At 35.9% G+C, this 14,143-nt stretch overlaps 1 protein-coding gene across 1 annotated transcript in view; it reads left to right on the top strand.

Annotated features, from left to right (window-relative positions):
• Positions 1–2,477: 2,477 nt before the first annotated feature.
• Positions 2,478–14,143, top strand: part of LOC100539562 (collagen alpha-4(IV) chain) — a 61,386-nt gene continuing 49,720 nt past the window's right edge. Inside the window, 3 exon segments of the mRNA XM_031555108.1 lie at positions 2,478–2,689; positions 3,224–3,263; positions 6,456–6,533. Of these exon segments, the coding sequence (XP_031410968.1) occupies positions 2,634–2,689; positions 3,224–3,263; positions 6,456–6,533 (174 nt within the window). The 5' untranslated portion in view covers positions 2,478–2,633.

Here is a 14,143-nt window from a genome sequence, read left to right as displayed (position 1 = left end):
TGCCCTGCGGGAACGTTCGCCCTCCGACGGCGCTGCCGCCTTCATCCGTGAGGAAGTGCTGTCGATGAGGCGTCTAAGGAGAGAAAGCGCCTTCCGCTGCATAGACGTGAGCCGGTGAGAGTGCTTCTTCCCAGGCTTTCTCGCACAGTGATGAAAGGTTTTCTCGATTGAAATGTGATTTGTAGAGTGTCGGCAAGATGGAAACTTTATCATATTTTTAATTTCGACAAAAATGCTGCGTGTCCAATGTGACATCTTACCTGAATGCTGTTCAGAGATAGCGAACCAGAGAAGAGCTGGCAAGGCCACAGCCATCATACTTAGTTGTAGCGTTCTTGAGTGCTGCATCAGAGGCCTCAAAAAGCACTACAAGTGATACATAAAAACCTCACTATATAACAATAGGTACATAAAGTCGATTAGGACTACTGGTGTGATAGAAATCCAGAGTCTTCCAGGAGCACAAAGCGGCCCCTGAGTTCTGTATAACAGCTGCTTGTGTGGGCATGAGGGCAGCAGAACCAGATCTCCGTTCAGAGAAGGTACTGTCAGCCTCTATGAAGTCTGCCATGAAAGCCAGTTACTGGAGCTGCTTCTCCCAAGAGTTTGAGATTGGCAGCAGAAATGTGTCTCTGGAGGAACAGAGCAGAATGTCAGAGACCTTGTGCATCACAGCCATGCAGTCACCTTCATTCTCAAATCCCAAGCATCAGTGAGAGCAAGCTGGCAGGTATAGAGAAACTGAGGGGAAAAAATAAAATGTTTTGCAAGCCAGATAGGTGGTGACCACACTGAGAAAATCGTATCTCAGGGAAGGAATTAGTAAATTTTCCCATTTTATATGTGACATTACTAAACCTGTCAACTGTGCTATGCTTTTCATGCAGGAATACTGTATGAAAATAGGTAAAAAAAAGAAAGAAAGAAAAAGTCATAAGGATAAAAATGTGGCCTGGAGTTGTTCGTAAGCCAAAGGCACCTCCACTTTACAGATACCTGAATATATCACTTTATATTTAATCTGGTATTAGTCAGAAAAGGTAGCATAGATTCTCATAGATTCTCACAGAAGTGAGAAGATGTGATGTTGTCTGGGACAGAAAGGTCACGGGGAAGCAAATGAGAGGCAAAAAAGTATTGGAAGAAACAGAAGTAGAAGAAAGCAGAAAAAAACGTTATGAAAAGAAATACATAAATATATGCAGAGGATCTAGTGAATGAATTTTCACTATAATACGAAGCTATTGAATCAGTTTATAAATGGTGAAAATCCATGTGGAAACTTCTGAAAAATAAGCTTTCAAGCAAAAATGGAAAATGCACACAAGGGAGCTGAGGTGATATCAGAGTCCATCACTATAAAATTGTCTTCCTTCTTGGTTGTTTTCTGGAGACTAAAAATCACATTACATTACAGTACAAGCTTTCTCTACTTTCCCCTGCCCCAGGTTTTTGAAAATTACGTGAGTTGGGTTTTGGTGACAATTGCATATCACTTTGGGGCTCCAGTTGGAAAACTGGAGCGCAGAAAGAGAGTAAGAATTTAGCAGATGAATGGAGAGCTGCTCAGTACATGTAGAGTGTAACCTTGCAGCACGGACTGGTTGCCTTAGGCTGTTCATTCATTAGTTAGCGCCTGGTTGTTTACAAAGTCTCTTCTTCATACTGTGGGATGTGGATATACTGTGCATACACATAGGAGTCAGTATTATCCACAGATTAGTTCTAGTTAGAAAGCTGTTACACTGAATTATAGAAAGCAAGAAAGTAATGTTTCAGTATCTGCACACTCTACTTTTACAGAGAAAATACAGCTATTGAGCAGCTAAAAGAGAGCAGCCTCTTGGCTGCAGGTTCAGATCCTTGTTTCCTTCTCAGTAACTGATTGCCTTTCCTTACTCAGGAAACTTCTCCAAAGGAAGTGATTCCTTGTCTATTTAGGCAGTGTTCAATATCCTCAAAATTAACCTTCCCAGATTTAGAAGACAGCTCTGAAAAAAGACTGAAAATCGGTGGCACCATAGGAAAAGCCCAGCCTCTCACATATAGATGCCTACACAAATGCCTACTCCAGCCCAATTTGCAGAAGATACTGCTAAATCTGGTCATGAAAGTACAGACACAATATATATATACTTTTGAAGTTCATTAGTTCCTTTCTGTGGAAACGTGTCACATCTTATTTCTAAAGTCTTTAGAAGAATCAGTGGGTATGACTGTTTTTTTAAAAATAATTATGCAGAATGCTTTTTGTTCATTACTGTGGAAGACATTTTTTTTCTGGAATAAAATCCTGTACCCTTCTCTTGTTGATCTGTACATAGATCACTCGAAAATAAATGGATAGCTGATAAAAAGGTTGCTTGTAAAGGGACAGTATAATGTAGTGACAGTATAAAGCTGTGCATTATGGTGTATTTAAATAGGTAACACATTTTGGTTTTCCAGTAATTTTTCATGTAAAATTGGATATCATATATCCATATCTATATCTGAAACAGGTTTGGAGGAGAAAACAGCAACAGGATGGAGTGGTATCTATAGACCATCCACACGCAGAAGAAAAGAGAAGAGCTGCTGGTTTGTTTATAAAACAGAGAAAAAAAGTGCTGCATGTCCATCAATCAGTGTAAATGGCGTTAACAAAGGATTCATTTGAACGAATTAAGTGGCTTATCAGAACTGCCTGGTAAGTTTTACAGATCACTAAAATCTTTAACTAGAGTCGCTAAGATACATTCTTAGCTTCAATTGAACAGTTAAATGATCCTCTAGTCTGTCATAAATTCGATAAGCATATCAGGTAATTTATTATATTAGATTTTTATTTGTCTGTAAATTGAGAGCAGTTAAATTTCAGATACTATGCTATTTAAACAGTAGAAAACAGGAAATCTAATTCTGAATCTGTTTGAAGAGGAAAGATGTTTCTATAATCAAGTAATTATACTATTTGTAGAAGTGAAAGTAATGTCAAACTCATACCTGAATGCCTGCCCCAGAATCATTTTACATCATTTATTCATCCCTATATGTTAATACTCAGGCCCATGGATCCAAAAGGAATAAATTACATAGGATGCACATCCTTTAAAAATATACATTTACTAAATAATCACCCCAACCATGTGTATACACTTCCTATTTTTAGAGGTAATGTTTTTGTGAAGGTTGGATATTGGAAGTTTAGTTGTAAACTAGCTTTCTCCTTCTCTTAAATCAGGTGGCTGCTGATTGTTTTTTCAGCACAAGAAATTGATGGGGTAAGTGACAATTTGTATTTAAACAGTTGGTAAATAAGCTGGTATAGTTAAAAGAATATCATATACACCAAAATGACCTACAGCTCTGTGGGAAAATGGTGATGTTTCTTTCAGTATTTCTGCAATTCCCTCCTTTCGATTTCTCAGCTTAACTATTTTGTGATTTTCTCCTTTTATTCTCCTACATTCTAACTTTGGCATCTTTAAATGCTTTTTAAAAGCTATAATGTGCTGATTCTGTATCCTTTCCCATCAAGTCACTTTAGTGGCCTATGTTGTCAGAATAATAGAATAGTTTGGGTTGGAAGGGATTTTAAAGACCATCCAGTTCCAACCCCATGCCATTTGCAGGGTTGCCACAGCCTCATCCAACCTGGCCTTGAATGCTTCCAGGCATGGGGCATCCACAGCTTTTCTGAGCAGATGGTTCCAGTGCCTTACCACTCTCTGAGTAAAGAATTTCTGCCTGAGATCTTGCCTAAATTTTCCCTCTTTTTAAGAGCTACTCTCCCCTCTTGTTTATAAGCGCTCTTCAAGTATTGGAAGGCTACAACAAGGTTTCCCCAGAGCCTTCTCTTCTCCAAGCTAAACAAGCCCACCTCCCTCAGTGTCTTCCTAAGAGAGGTGCTCCAGACTTTTGATAATCTTCACAGCCCTATAGCATGTATCGTGCTTATTCTGTATGTTACAGCTGACCTCTGTCCATCTGTACTTTCCACCTCTTTGAAGTAAAAACTTTACATATAATACAGTCTTAATATCTCCCATATTTTCCTCTCAGTACTGTTCCCTGTATTTACCTAATCTTTGTAACGCCCTCAGTAAAACTTTTTTGAGTCCCCCCTCTTTGTTTCCTGCAAATAAATATTAAAAACTTTACTTGCATTGTTTTTTTTTTCTAGTCACCCTTTGTTGGTTTAAACGTTAAGATAGAGTTATTTTTTTAAAAATAGAACAAAGGGAAACAGCTTATATGTTATTAGAAATTTGCATTCCGTTGACATTCCAGTGGAGTCAAGTTGTTAAGAACTAGGTTAAAGACTAGCATGAAGTAGATTGGTAATTTCATGGGAAGTTGTTTGTGAAAGAGAAACAGCCTGTGAGAGAGGCTATCATACCGCCTTGTCCTGAGGCTTGGGAGTACCAGATATTCTAAAAATATTGTAGAAAAAAAGGAACAGAATTTTTCCTTGTTATCTAGTATTTACCAGTGTTTTCTCCTTGAAAAATAGAAGTACAAACCTATTGTGTTCTGTTGATCATTAAAATGAATCACAAAATGCTTTTGACCTTGATAAAAGAGAAATCCAAACTAAGCAAATATTTTTCACATTATCACTGTTTACTTGTTTACCTAAGTTGTTTTTAAATCTTGTAAGTCCTTGCCATCCTATTCAAAGCCACACTCACCACTTATATACTTAATTTTATTGAATATTGTGACCTAATAAAGATTCTAACCACTTGAGTAAGTTTGTAAGTAAGTGCATGTGGTATGTATGATTGGCATATATTTAATATTATACATTGGGAAATGTAAAAGAATGATAAAAATCTTCAGTTATGACCATAAATCTAATGACATTACATTTTGTGTTACTTTAATTTCTCCTAAAATATGCTATTTTCTTCATTTCAATTTGATGAAAAGGAAGTCTCTTCCTTTGGTGCCAAGAAGACAACAACAGAAGGTTTTGATACAAGAACTAAGTAAACTAATGATATATAAAGCATAATAATACGGTGTACATAGTACTGTTTTTCACTTCATAGACAAAAATAAAGTTGTTGCATGGATTGTATTCAGCCTGTTTTACCTTCTATTGTGTAATTTTAGTTAAGTAGTCTCATAATGGGATAGTTTATAAATTTAAAATTGTTACAAATTAAAATTATGACAGTTGAAATATTTTTAAATGCAGCCTACTTACTTAGTTGTATTTAGCTTCAATATTTAGTACTGCCCAACATAGATTGTAGGTAATATCTTTCACCTTGTACAGCAGTAGTATTAAACTTTTGCTTATTGTTTTTACTTTGCCAGCATGTTTGTGCTAATGAGAGGTACAAGAACTTCAGGAGGATTTTATATGTAATACTGACTTATGTATTTTATTACTCAAACATTGGGAAAGGTTCCTATGATACTTACAGACAAGTGTAACTTGTGGATTACCTCTGAAGATGGTGAGGCATCACCATTTGTCAGTCTTCCAACAAGAAAAATTTCAAAGATCTGCTGCTTCTTTCATAACTAACATGAAGTGTTAGAAATGATCAGATGTGGATCACTTGCTTCTGGTATTAACATCCCTCTGAGACTTTCACCTTGCCCAGTGACTTCTGAATATAAAACAAGCTTGTTGTATAAGAAAACTTTTTAGGCTCTAGTAGTGTTTTGCAGTGCCAGACCTTACCTCAAACATCAATTATGTAACTGCTGTATGTTTGTCATGGTCTTTCAGCCAGCCATCTGGCCACATCCTGAATGCAGTAGTGCATGTCTTCAGCCCTGTGGTCCCAGAGTTACCCTCTGCCAGAACAGAGGGTGTATAAAAGTCTAATATAGACCCAACTATACCTGTACATCTATTTTTCTTTCCAAATGAAGCCAAAGAATTCAGGTTGCAGCACAGACCAATGCTTTGTCCCTAACTATAGCATGTATGGGAATTATGCTTGCTTAAGTGAAGCAGTAGGTACACCAGCTTAAGTGTGGGTGTAATTCCTCTAATTTAACAAATCTTCTGCAAAATCAAAAGGATCCTTGCTTTTCTGCCTTAAGTTGAAGAGCTACACTTTATTCTGATGTTTATTGTCAAGATTCTTCTACAGCAGGATATTGCCAGTGGGTATAACAGAATATACAGCAGCAGCCAAATTTTTTGCCTTTAAATTGTCTAATTGGACAATATGTGTACAAATCAAAAGCTTTATCACTTATTTAAATAAGAATAAATAGTAGATTCTTATTTTTAGTAATATTTTAACAGAGAATCCACACATTTTTTTCTGTTCTTTAGAGCTGGACAGGCTAACTTAAACAGCAATTTCTTCCTAGTATTTCACCCTTTTAGAAAAACCCAAGCATTAAAAAAAAAAAAAAAAAGTTTAAAATAAAGTGCTATGTCATATAATAAAATGATTACTGTCAGTTGTATGTTAATAAATTCATAACCTTTTAATTTTCAGGGAGGATATGCGTATATTGACCCATGTGGGGGACAGGACTGTTCAGTTTGTCGGTGCTTTCCAGAAAAAGGATCAAGAGTAAGTGATAAATAGAACTAATGAGAACTGCTGTTGCAAATACTGTTCATTTTGTGTGTGTTACTATTCTGAAATCATTATGGCTGGTGATCATAAACAAGTCTGAATACAGCAAGCTAGCAAAATTCTATCACTGGTATGAAGTACAACTTGTCATTGAAAGAAGAATCTGAACAGCTTTGATTCCAACCAAGTTTGTAAGAATCTTGTTGCCTTTTATTTTGGTAAGAATTCTTTGAGATCCTCCTGGTAATTAGACAAAGGACATTCTTTAGATGTGTTAAGTTTAGAAATCTGTGCTTGTTTTCTCCTAAGAACTTGGTTAAAAGAGAATGCCTCTGCCGTTTGCTGGTTTTGTGGGAAATTGTTTCTTATTTTGGTTAGGTGATTCTGAAAAAAAAAGCTTGCAGGGCTTTTATTTTATTAACTTAATGCACTGTGTATAAAAAAATCTGAATTGTCTTTGCTTTATAAATAATCAGCATATAAATAAATAAAAATAAAATGAAGTCTAGGCATCTTCGTATTTTACATTAAAATTAGTAACTTGCACATCCTTTCTTTTGATACTTAGTAGATGATTTCCAATTTTTAAAGGTCATCTCTTGCAAGTGTGTGAATATTGTTATTTTTTAGCTGAAATGTGGTCCAGTGATAACTAGTTTGTTATCTTAGCCATTTTTTCTTAAAATATATAGCTACATATGGCTAGTAAAAATAATTAAAATGTTAAACAAGGAAAGACTTATTTAGATACATTCTCTGATTAGTGAACAACTGAAAAATTGACAAGGAATGAAATAATTTTCTTTCAAAGCACAAGTTAAAGTTTTGATCTTAAAAAACTTGAATAATGGAGCTGTGTGCCCTGTTTGTGTACAGCCTGAGAGGCCACAAAAGTAAGGCACACCTTTCCCTTACTGTGCTTCTGCAGTCAGCTGCACGCTTTGCTGTGTCATGATTGCTGCCCTGGTGTCCTTGGATCCTATCCTAATCCTCCAGGATTATGTCTATACAAGAGTACCCCATACTGTAGAATTTTCATAATAGGGGCCTAGGATGTGTCTATCTCTGTAACACTGTTAACAAAGGGACATCCCAGGGAGAGTATTTTGACTAGCAGCATTGCAGTGTCTCACAGTGCTACTGAATAGACTGATTTAGATACCAAAAACCTGATCTGAAGTATCATTTAAAAGCAATTAAACTTTGATACTAGGGGAAAAGGAAAAGATGATAAAATTTCCCCCAATTCTAGATCTCTCACTAGCTTAGAGGTTCTGAATTACGTACCTGAATTACATTGACTATAATCAGTCAATACTCACCGCAGTCATTAGGGTTTTGTATTTCTCCACAGGTAAAAAGAACCACGACTCATGTATTTGCAGTTAGTTTTCTAAATGCTTACAAGGTCTAGATCAAAGTACCTAACAGAAGTGCAATGGAAAAATAAACAGTATGAAATTAATTCAACATCATTCTGCAAATTTAAATCAGAATTGTACCATTCTCTAAAACAGCTCTGAAATACGCACACTGACAAGTACAGTCCCTCCAGTGTAACATGAATTTATATGCCATACAGTGATTTCTAGTCATAGGTAAGTAAAAAGTTGAAGTATGGCTGATAAAGCCATTATGTGAAAAATAACTTAAATAAGCATCACTTCAAGATAGATCGTTGCAAATGTTTTCTAATGCACAGTGATTAACTCTTTTATATAGGATTACTTAATCTTTTTCTCAGTCTACAGTCCTGTTGATTTCTGAACTCTGCTGTGTTCTGTCTTTACACTTTGACGCACAAACTTTGCTTTCCTAGCCTTTGTAGATACTAGCCATTACAAAATTAAAAAAAATTATTTACCTTATTGTTAGCTTTCTAGAATGCAAAACATCATGCTTTATTTTGCCAGTCTGAGCTCTGCTCCCAGGCTGGTTCATCGGGCATTTGAGTCTAACCTCAGTCTTGTCTTTAAATTGCGAGAAGTGAATGATCACTGAAAGCCTTTGGCACTGTATGGTATGCAAGTCTAAAATTTCAGAAGTGTTCTGTTTTTTAAATAATCTTTCTCTATAAAAACGTAGTGGTAAAATCAACAGTGTGCATTCAGTTTCTTAGTGCTGTATTTTTTTTCTCTTTTTACTTATTTAGAACAGGCTAGATGTCAAAAATAAGGGTGAGCTAGCCTCCTCAGCAAACATTTGCTGAAAATACAAAAATATTAAAGGGAATTCATGGATTTGCTGGGCAAAAGGCAATGGAACAATAATCCCATCCAGACTAGCTGGAAAGCCAGCCTTACATTAACTTCCAAAGTTAACAAATCTTCATTCAGTTGTGCTAAAGGAACTGCAATATGGGGGCTTTTGCAAACACTGAAAGAGAATGGCAGAGTCTAAGTGAGCTACATATACAGTATATGTACTGAATTACATAGGCATTCTAGCCTACACCACCTTCAGTTCTGTTTTGTTGCTTTTGTTATTTATTTTTTAATTCTTTTGCATCAAGGAGTCAGATATACGAGATTCTTTTCATGATGTTCTGTTAAACATTGCAATCTAAGAGTCATATGGGAGCAAGGGCAAATTGTCTCATTATTGTAACATATGTAACATATGTAATTATCATATATATTAGGATCACACGAGGTCAGACCTATTATGATTAACCATCTTATCCAAACTCTTCCAAGAAAAAAAATCCTTCTTTAGACTAGCTGGAACATGAATGCTCATTTGTTATTCTTCATCTTTGTTGTTGGATGATTGCTTCCAAGTAGAGGTACAGTTTCAAGGGACAGTGTCTGTTAACCAGGTTTACAGATTATAATTTAGTATACAAGGTTTTATCCCCCTAAAAAAGTATGCTGTTGTAGAAACTATGAAGTCAAGCGCGTTATTTATAATACATATGGCTGAAGCCATCAAAAAGATGATGATAGTACCATCATGCAGATTTTTTGCTAGACAGACATCATAGGGCCAACATACAAGTGATAGATTGATGTCTGAATAGGAGTCTAAACAGCTGCTTTCATGCATTGCTAGTAGTCATTCTCTATGTCCTTCTCCACATGCTGATGAAAAGAGTATTTTTAAAGAAGTTAGAATATCTTTCTATCTGTTCATAAAAAGCTGTTGTCTAGTTTCCTGATTAAGGTGTGCCCATCTGTTAAGGGTTTCACTTTGTCAGCAAACTGTGGGAAAAAAATATCGTGGCAAGTTTCATTTGAGGGATTATTGTTGACACTATGAAGGGTATTTGATGACATTGCCATTATGCAGATTTTAGGATGTTACTTTTCTTTTTAGCCCTTCTGTGAAAGCATTATCCATTGGAAGTTTAGCTACTAAAATGAACAAATACATTGTTTCTATGTTTGGAGTAGACTGATAGTCCATCAAGAGATTTCTACTAAAATTGAAGTAGAATATGTGTTTTAGAGCTGATATAAATCAGCTTTGTTTGTTTATAATCACCAATGAAAAGTGACACGTATTTACATTTTGTAAAGATAAAACCATTCAAATTTGTTTATGACCTGACAGTAGCCCTCAGCTCTCTCCTAACATAGCTAACAATTAGGATAATAAGAGAACAGACCCCTAAAATTAAAGTCCTGAATGTATTTAGGTGTCTGAATTGAGGAATGGCTATCAGGACTGTGTTATTCTCTGAAGTTTTCAAAGGAAAGTAGGACCTAGAATGTTGCCCTATGGTCTTTGGCACCGTACACAATAAGCTTTCTTTCTATCCATTTTTTTAAATGCAAAAGTATGATTAGTTAAATGTTTAAATAAAAAAAAAAGTGCAGCCAAATGTGAACACAATAGGAACTGAGACATTGCTATTATGCCTATTTAAAAAGCTTCTAAATCTCAAAAAAGAAACTCTTGTATGTTGTAAGAGAACAAGGTAATTGAGGTTTCAGCTAGAGAAATGGTGACCATTGGAATAAGAGAAACAAACTGCCATGACTATATGTGAGCAAAGAGAAATCGGGCAAGTTGGAAGAAAAGAGGAAGAAAGTAGCTAATTTTTGGTGTCAGTCCTGATCAACTTCGAATTTCTTCTTCCTTTTCTCTCCCAGTCAAGATGTGTAGTCTTTAAGGAAGCAGCAGACATCGATGTATTTTATTAGAGGCAAATGGCAACTTCATTGGTATTTTTTTAATATTCTTTTATTTATTCCATAAAATTCTTGATTTTACTTTGCTCCTGATACATCCAAATGAAACTCTTCCTTCATTTGCCCCTCCTTCTCTAGCACGGGAAGTTAGGTCCTTCATAATTCTTGCAGTATTGAATCAGAGGCCTAAAAAATGCTGGCTGCTCTAAAAAAATTTTGATAGTTAAAAAAAAAAAATGTTTGCAGTTAGCACTGACCAATTGTAAATCTGTCCTGTGCCAACCCCAGAGTTTGATCCCATTCAATTCCTTTGGCTTTGTTTATAGAGTTAAGTAGATTTAGAAAGCAAGCATCTATTCATGACCCAACCTGATCAAGCTTCCATGAGGTCATGTGAAATGCCTGGAGCCAAGAGAATAACAAATATAACTCAGCAAGACCAACGTTTGCTCTTCTGTAGAGGAAGCAAGTGGCCTATATTCATAGTAGTTTAAGAGAGAACTTAGTAAGCAGGTATCTAAGAAGGTCTCATGTTTTCTTGCATATGAGGTATAGGAAATAAGCATTTCTGAGGGATACTAAATCAGTTTGTTGCCAAAGTCGAAAAGTCAGCTCATGAGTATTTCAGGACTGTGGGATACTGATGGTGAAATCTAATTCTATGGTAGGTCTGTCCCCTGATGTTGCTATTCTTGTCACATCTCCCTAATGGATCCTGCGGGTTATCATGTTTCCTTTGTAGATTCTGTGGGTTAACCAAGTCCAATTTACAGCAGCATAAACATATGTAAGATTTGCTAACTGGGAAACAAGAAATTCTGAGTTTTTTGTGCCTAAGAGGTGCTTTTTAAACCACATTTTTTTACATAGTGGTATGATAGATATACATAACATAAATTAATGGCAGTCTGTCATTCACATGGAGTGTCTAGCAGTTATATTTGGATTTTCAAGCTGCACACTGATGAAGCAAATATATAAAATCCATTGATTTGATCTCAAAATATATGTGCTTAGTTGAATCCATTATCAGAGATACAGCATGCATGCTAGCATTTGAGGAAACCCAGATCTATCTCACTTTTTTGCCTAATACTTGTTGATCGTTCTTTCTAAGTATATTAGCTCCAATATAGTTTTAAAATAGAAGATTCCTGAGATAGTAGGGAATGGACTCTACTCACCAGAACGCGGAATAGGGAAGGATCACTTTGTTCTCCTCACAGTGAGGCTTATTTGTGACTGTTCTTTGTCACAATACATCCACACCATCTGTAAAATAGCGTTATTCATATTAGATACGTTTCTATTTTTTTTCCAAAATTTTAAACTTTATAAATTATCTTTTTTGTTGTTCTTGAGGACTTTCTTTCCTCACTTGTTTTGGTTCTCCTGACCCACCATACTATAAATAGTGTTTTTTATCAGTTTCAGATTGTTGACCTTTTCCTCACTGATAAAGACAATTTGAGGTATTACAAAACTCTACAAAATTATTCTTTTTCATAGATTTGGATCAACCAAATATTGCCAATCAGTGAACCACTTTAATAAAAAATGAATCATAGAATGGTTTGGGTTGAAAGGGATCCTAAAACTCATTTATTTCCAACCTCAGTTGCCAAGGCCAGAGATATCTTTCAGTATATCAGCATGTTCAGTGCTCCATCCAACTTGATCTTGAACATTAGAGCAAAAGTTAATTTTATTTTATTAGCTAATTTGATGTTAACGATTTATAGTCTAAAATAGTTACACTATTTGTAACTCTCTGCTTTCAACTGTTAACAACCATAGCATTTCAGCATCAAATTTTCTCATTTAGTATTTTTTTATGCAATAGTGACACCCACTGGCTTCTTGGATGCCTCTTCTTTTCATGGTTGTTCAGGGTTAAAAAAAGAAAAATAAAGTACATGGTGAATTTTTTTTCAGCTTTTCACTGTGATTCGTTGTGTTTCATCAAAATATCACTGTGAAGATTATCACAGTCACAGGGGTTGGAATGGAGCACTGGAGTTGACCTAGTCCAACTCCCCTGCTAAAGCAGGTTCCCTAGAGTAGGTTGCACACAAAATCACAGAACTGTCGGAGTTGGAAGGGACCTCTGGAGATCCATCCCCAAGTACTACATTCCTATAGCTTATTGGATCATCACAAAATATTATAAAAGAGCACAGAATATCTTAAAAGATTGCAGCATGATCAAGATGCTGAGACAAGTCAATCACTACAGGTTACTACTGAATTTAATTGGCTCAAAATATAAGAAGCAGCTACATAATAATTAAAAGTCACTGTCTCATCTGTTGTTTCTGAACAAACTCATAGTTACATTCCATACAGTTTTCAGTCAAATAAAGATTTTTCTTGAAATATTGTCTTGTCTTGATCATGTTAGCAGTTAGAAAGTTGATTTGGAAGTCTTAACTTACAGTAGAAATGGTTTTGGCCCCTGTACTACACAATTAGTGTGATGGAGTGGAAACTTCCCAGAATACTCCTAAACTCCTACAAGGCCTGAAAGCTATGGCTTGAGTTCCAAAAAGGGAGAGAGCATGGGTGGAGCTTAAGAGTAGCTGCAGATGCTTCCACCTCACCAAGCAAATTACAAAAGAAAACATCTGTCTGCATATGGCTTTGTGTGCTCTCCTCCACTCTAGACTATTCTGTTTCCCTCCCTTTCTCCATCCTATCCCTGGTGAAATGATAAGGACTGGTTACATGCCAGAGTCAAGTGAAGAATGAAAAGAGTAGTACATTATTTGCCTACAATCTGATTCTGTGCAGTTGCTGAGAATTTTTGGTTTTGTGTATGTGAGCAGAAAGTAAATGCATTTCGTGAATCCCCAGTACTTCCACACTGCATATCACATAGGTACTGTTCTAATCAAAGCTAATAACTGGTGGTCTTTTGACTTCACTGATAACAAGAAGTGAGGCATAGAATTCACTCTGATAACGTGAACAAGTTGTTTGTTTGCTTTGTTTATTTCCAATTAAGACTACTCTAAAATGTCAAATTTTCAAGCAATTAATGCTCAGGGCACTCTAAAAATCAGGTGTTGTTCAATGTCTCAGGCAAGCAAAAGAAGTCATTCCAAAGAATCTTGACCATTGTCTTTTCTAAATTATAATAAGTGCTTTGCTGCACAATTCTGAATTATTTGCAGTCTTAGTTGCAGGAAACATAGTTGATCCAAGAAAGGTGGTCTTGTTGTCAGAAGTCAGTTTCTTACTGCAGATCAAGCCCAGGATATGCTAAAATGACAGACCATAGTTTTGACATGTGTGGTTCTTTACCTAGACAGTTAGCAAGGCCATGAAAACCTAAATGAATTTATTGACATCGGATGGCAGAGGAGGCATAATATTCAGTCCATTTTAACTGAGCTAATTTGTCATTTCTACATGAACATGACATGACTACCTTCATCCTCTTTATTTGTACAGCTGTCCTGAGACTGCAGT

The sequence above is a fragment of the Meleagris gallopavo genome, chromosome 11, assembly GCF_000146605.3.
Source record: "Meleagris gallopavo isolate NT-WF06-2002-E0010 breed Aviagen turkey brand Nicholas breeding stock chromosome 11, Turkey_5.1, whole genome shotgun sequence".
NCBI lineage: Eukaryota > Metazoa > Chordata > Aves > Galliformes > Phasianidae > Meleagris > Meleagris gallopavo.
Note: the sequence above shows the minus strand (reverse complement) of the source record. Positions and strands in the feature narration are given on the sequence as shown.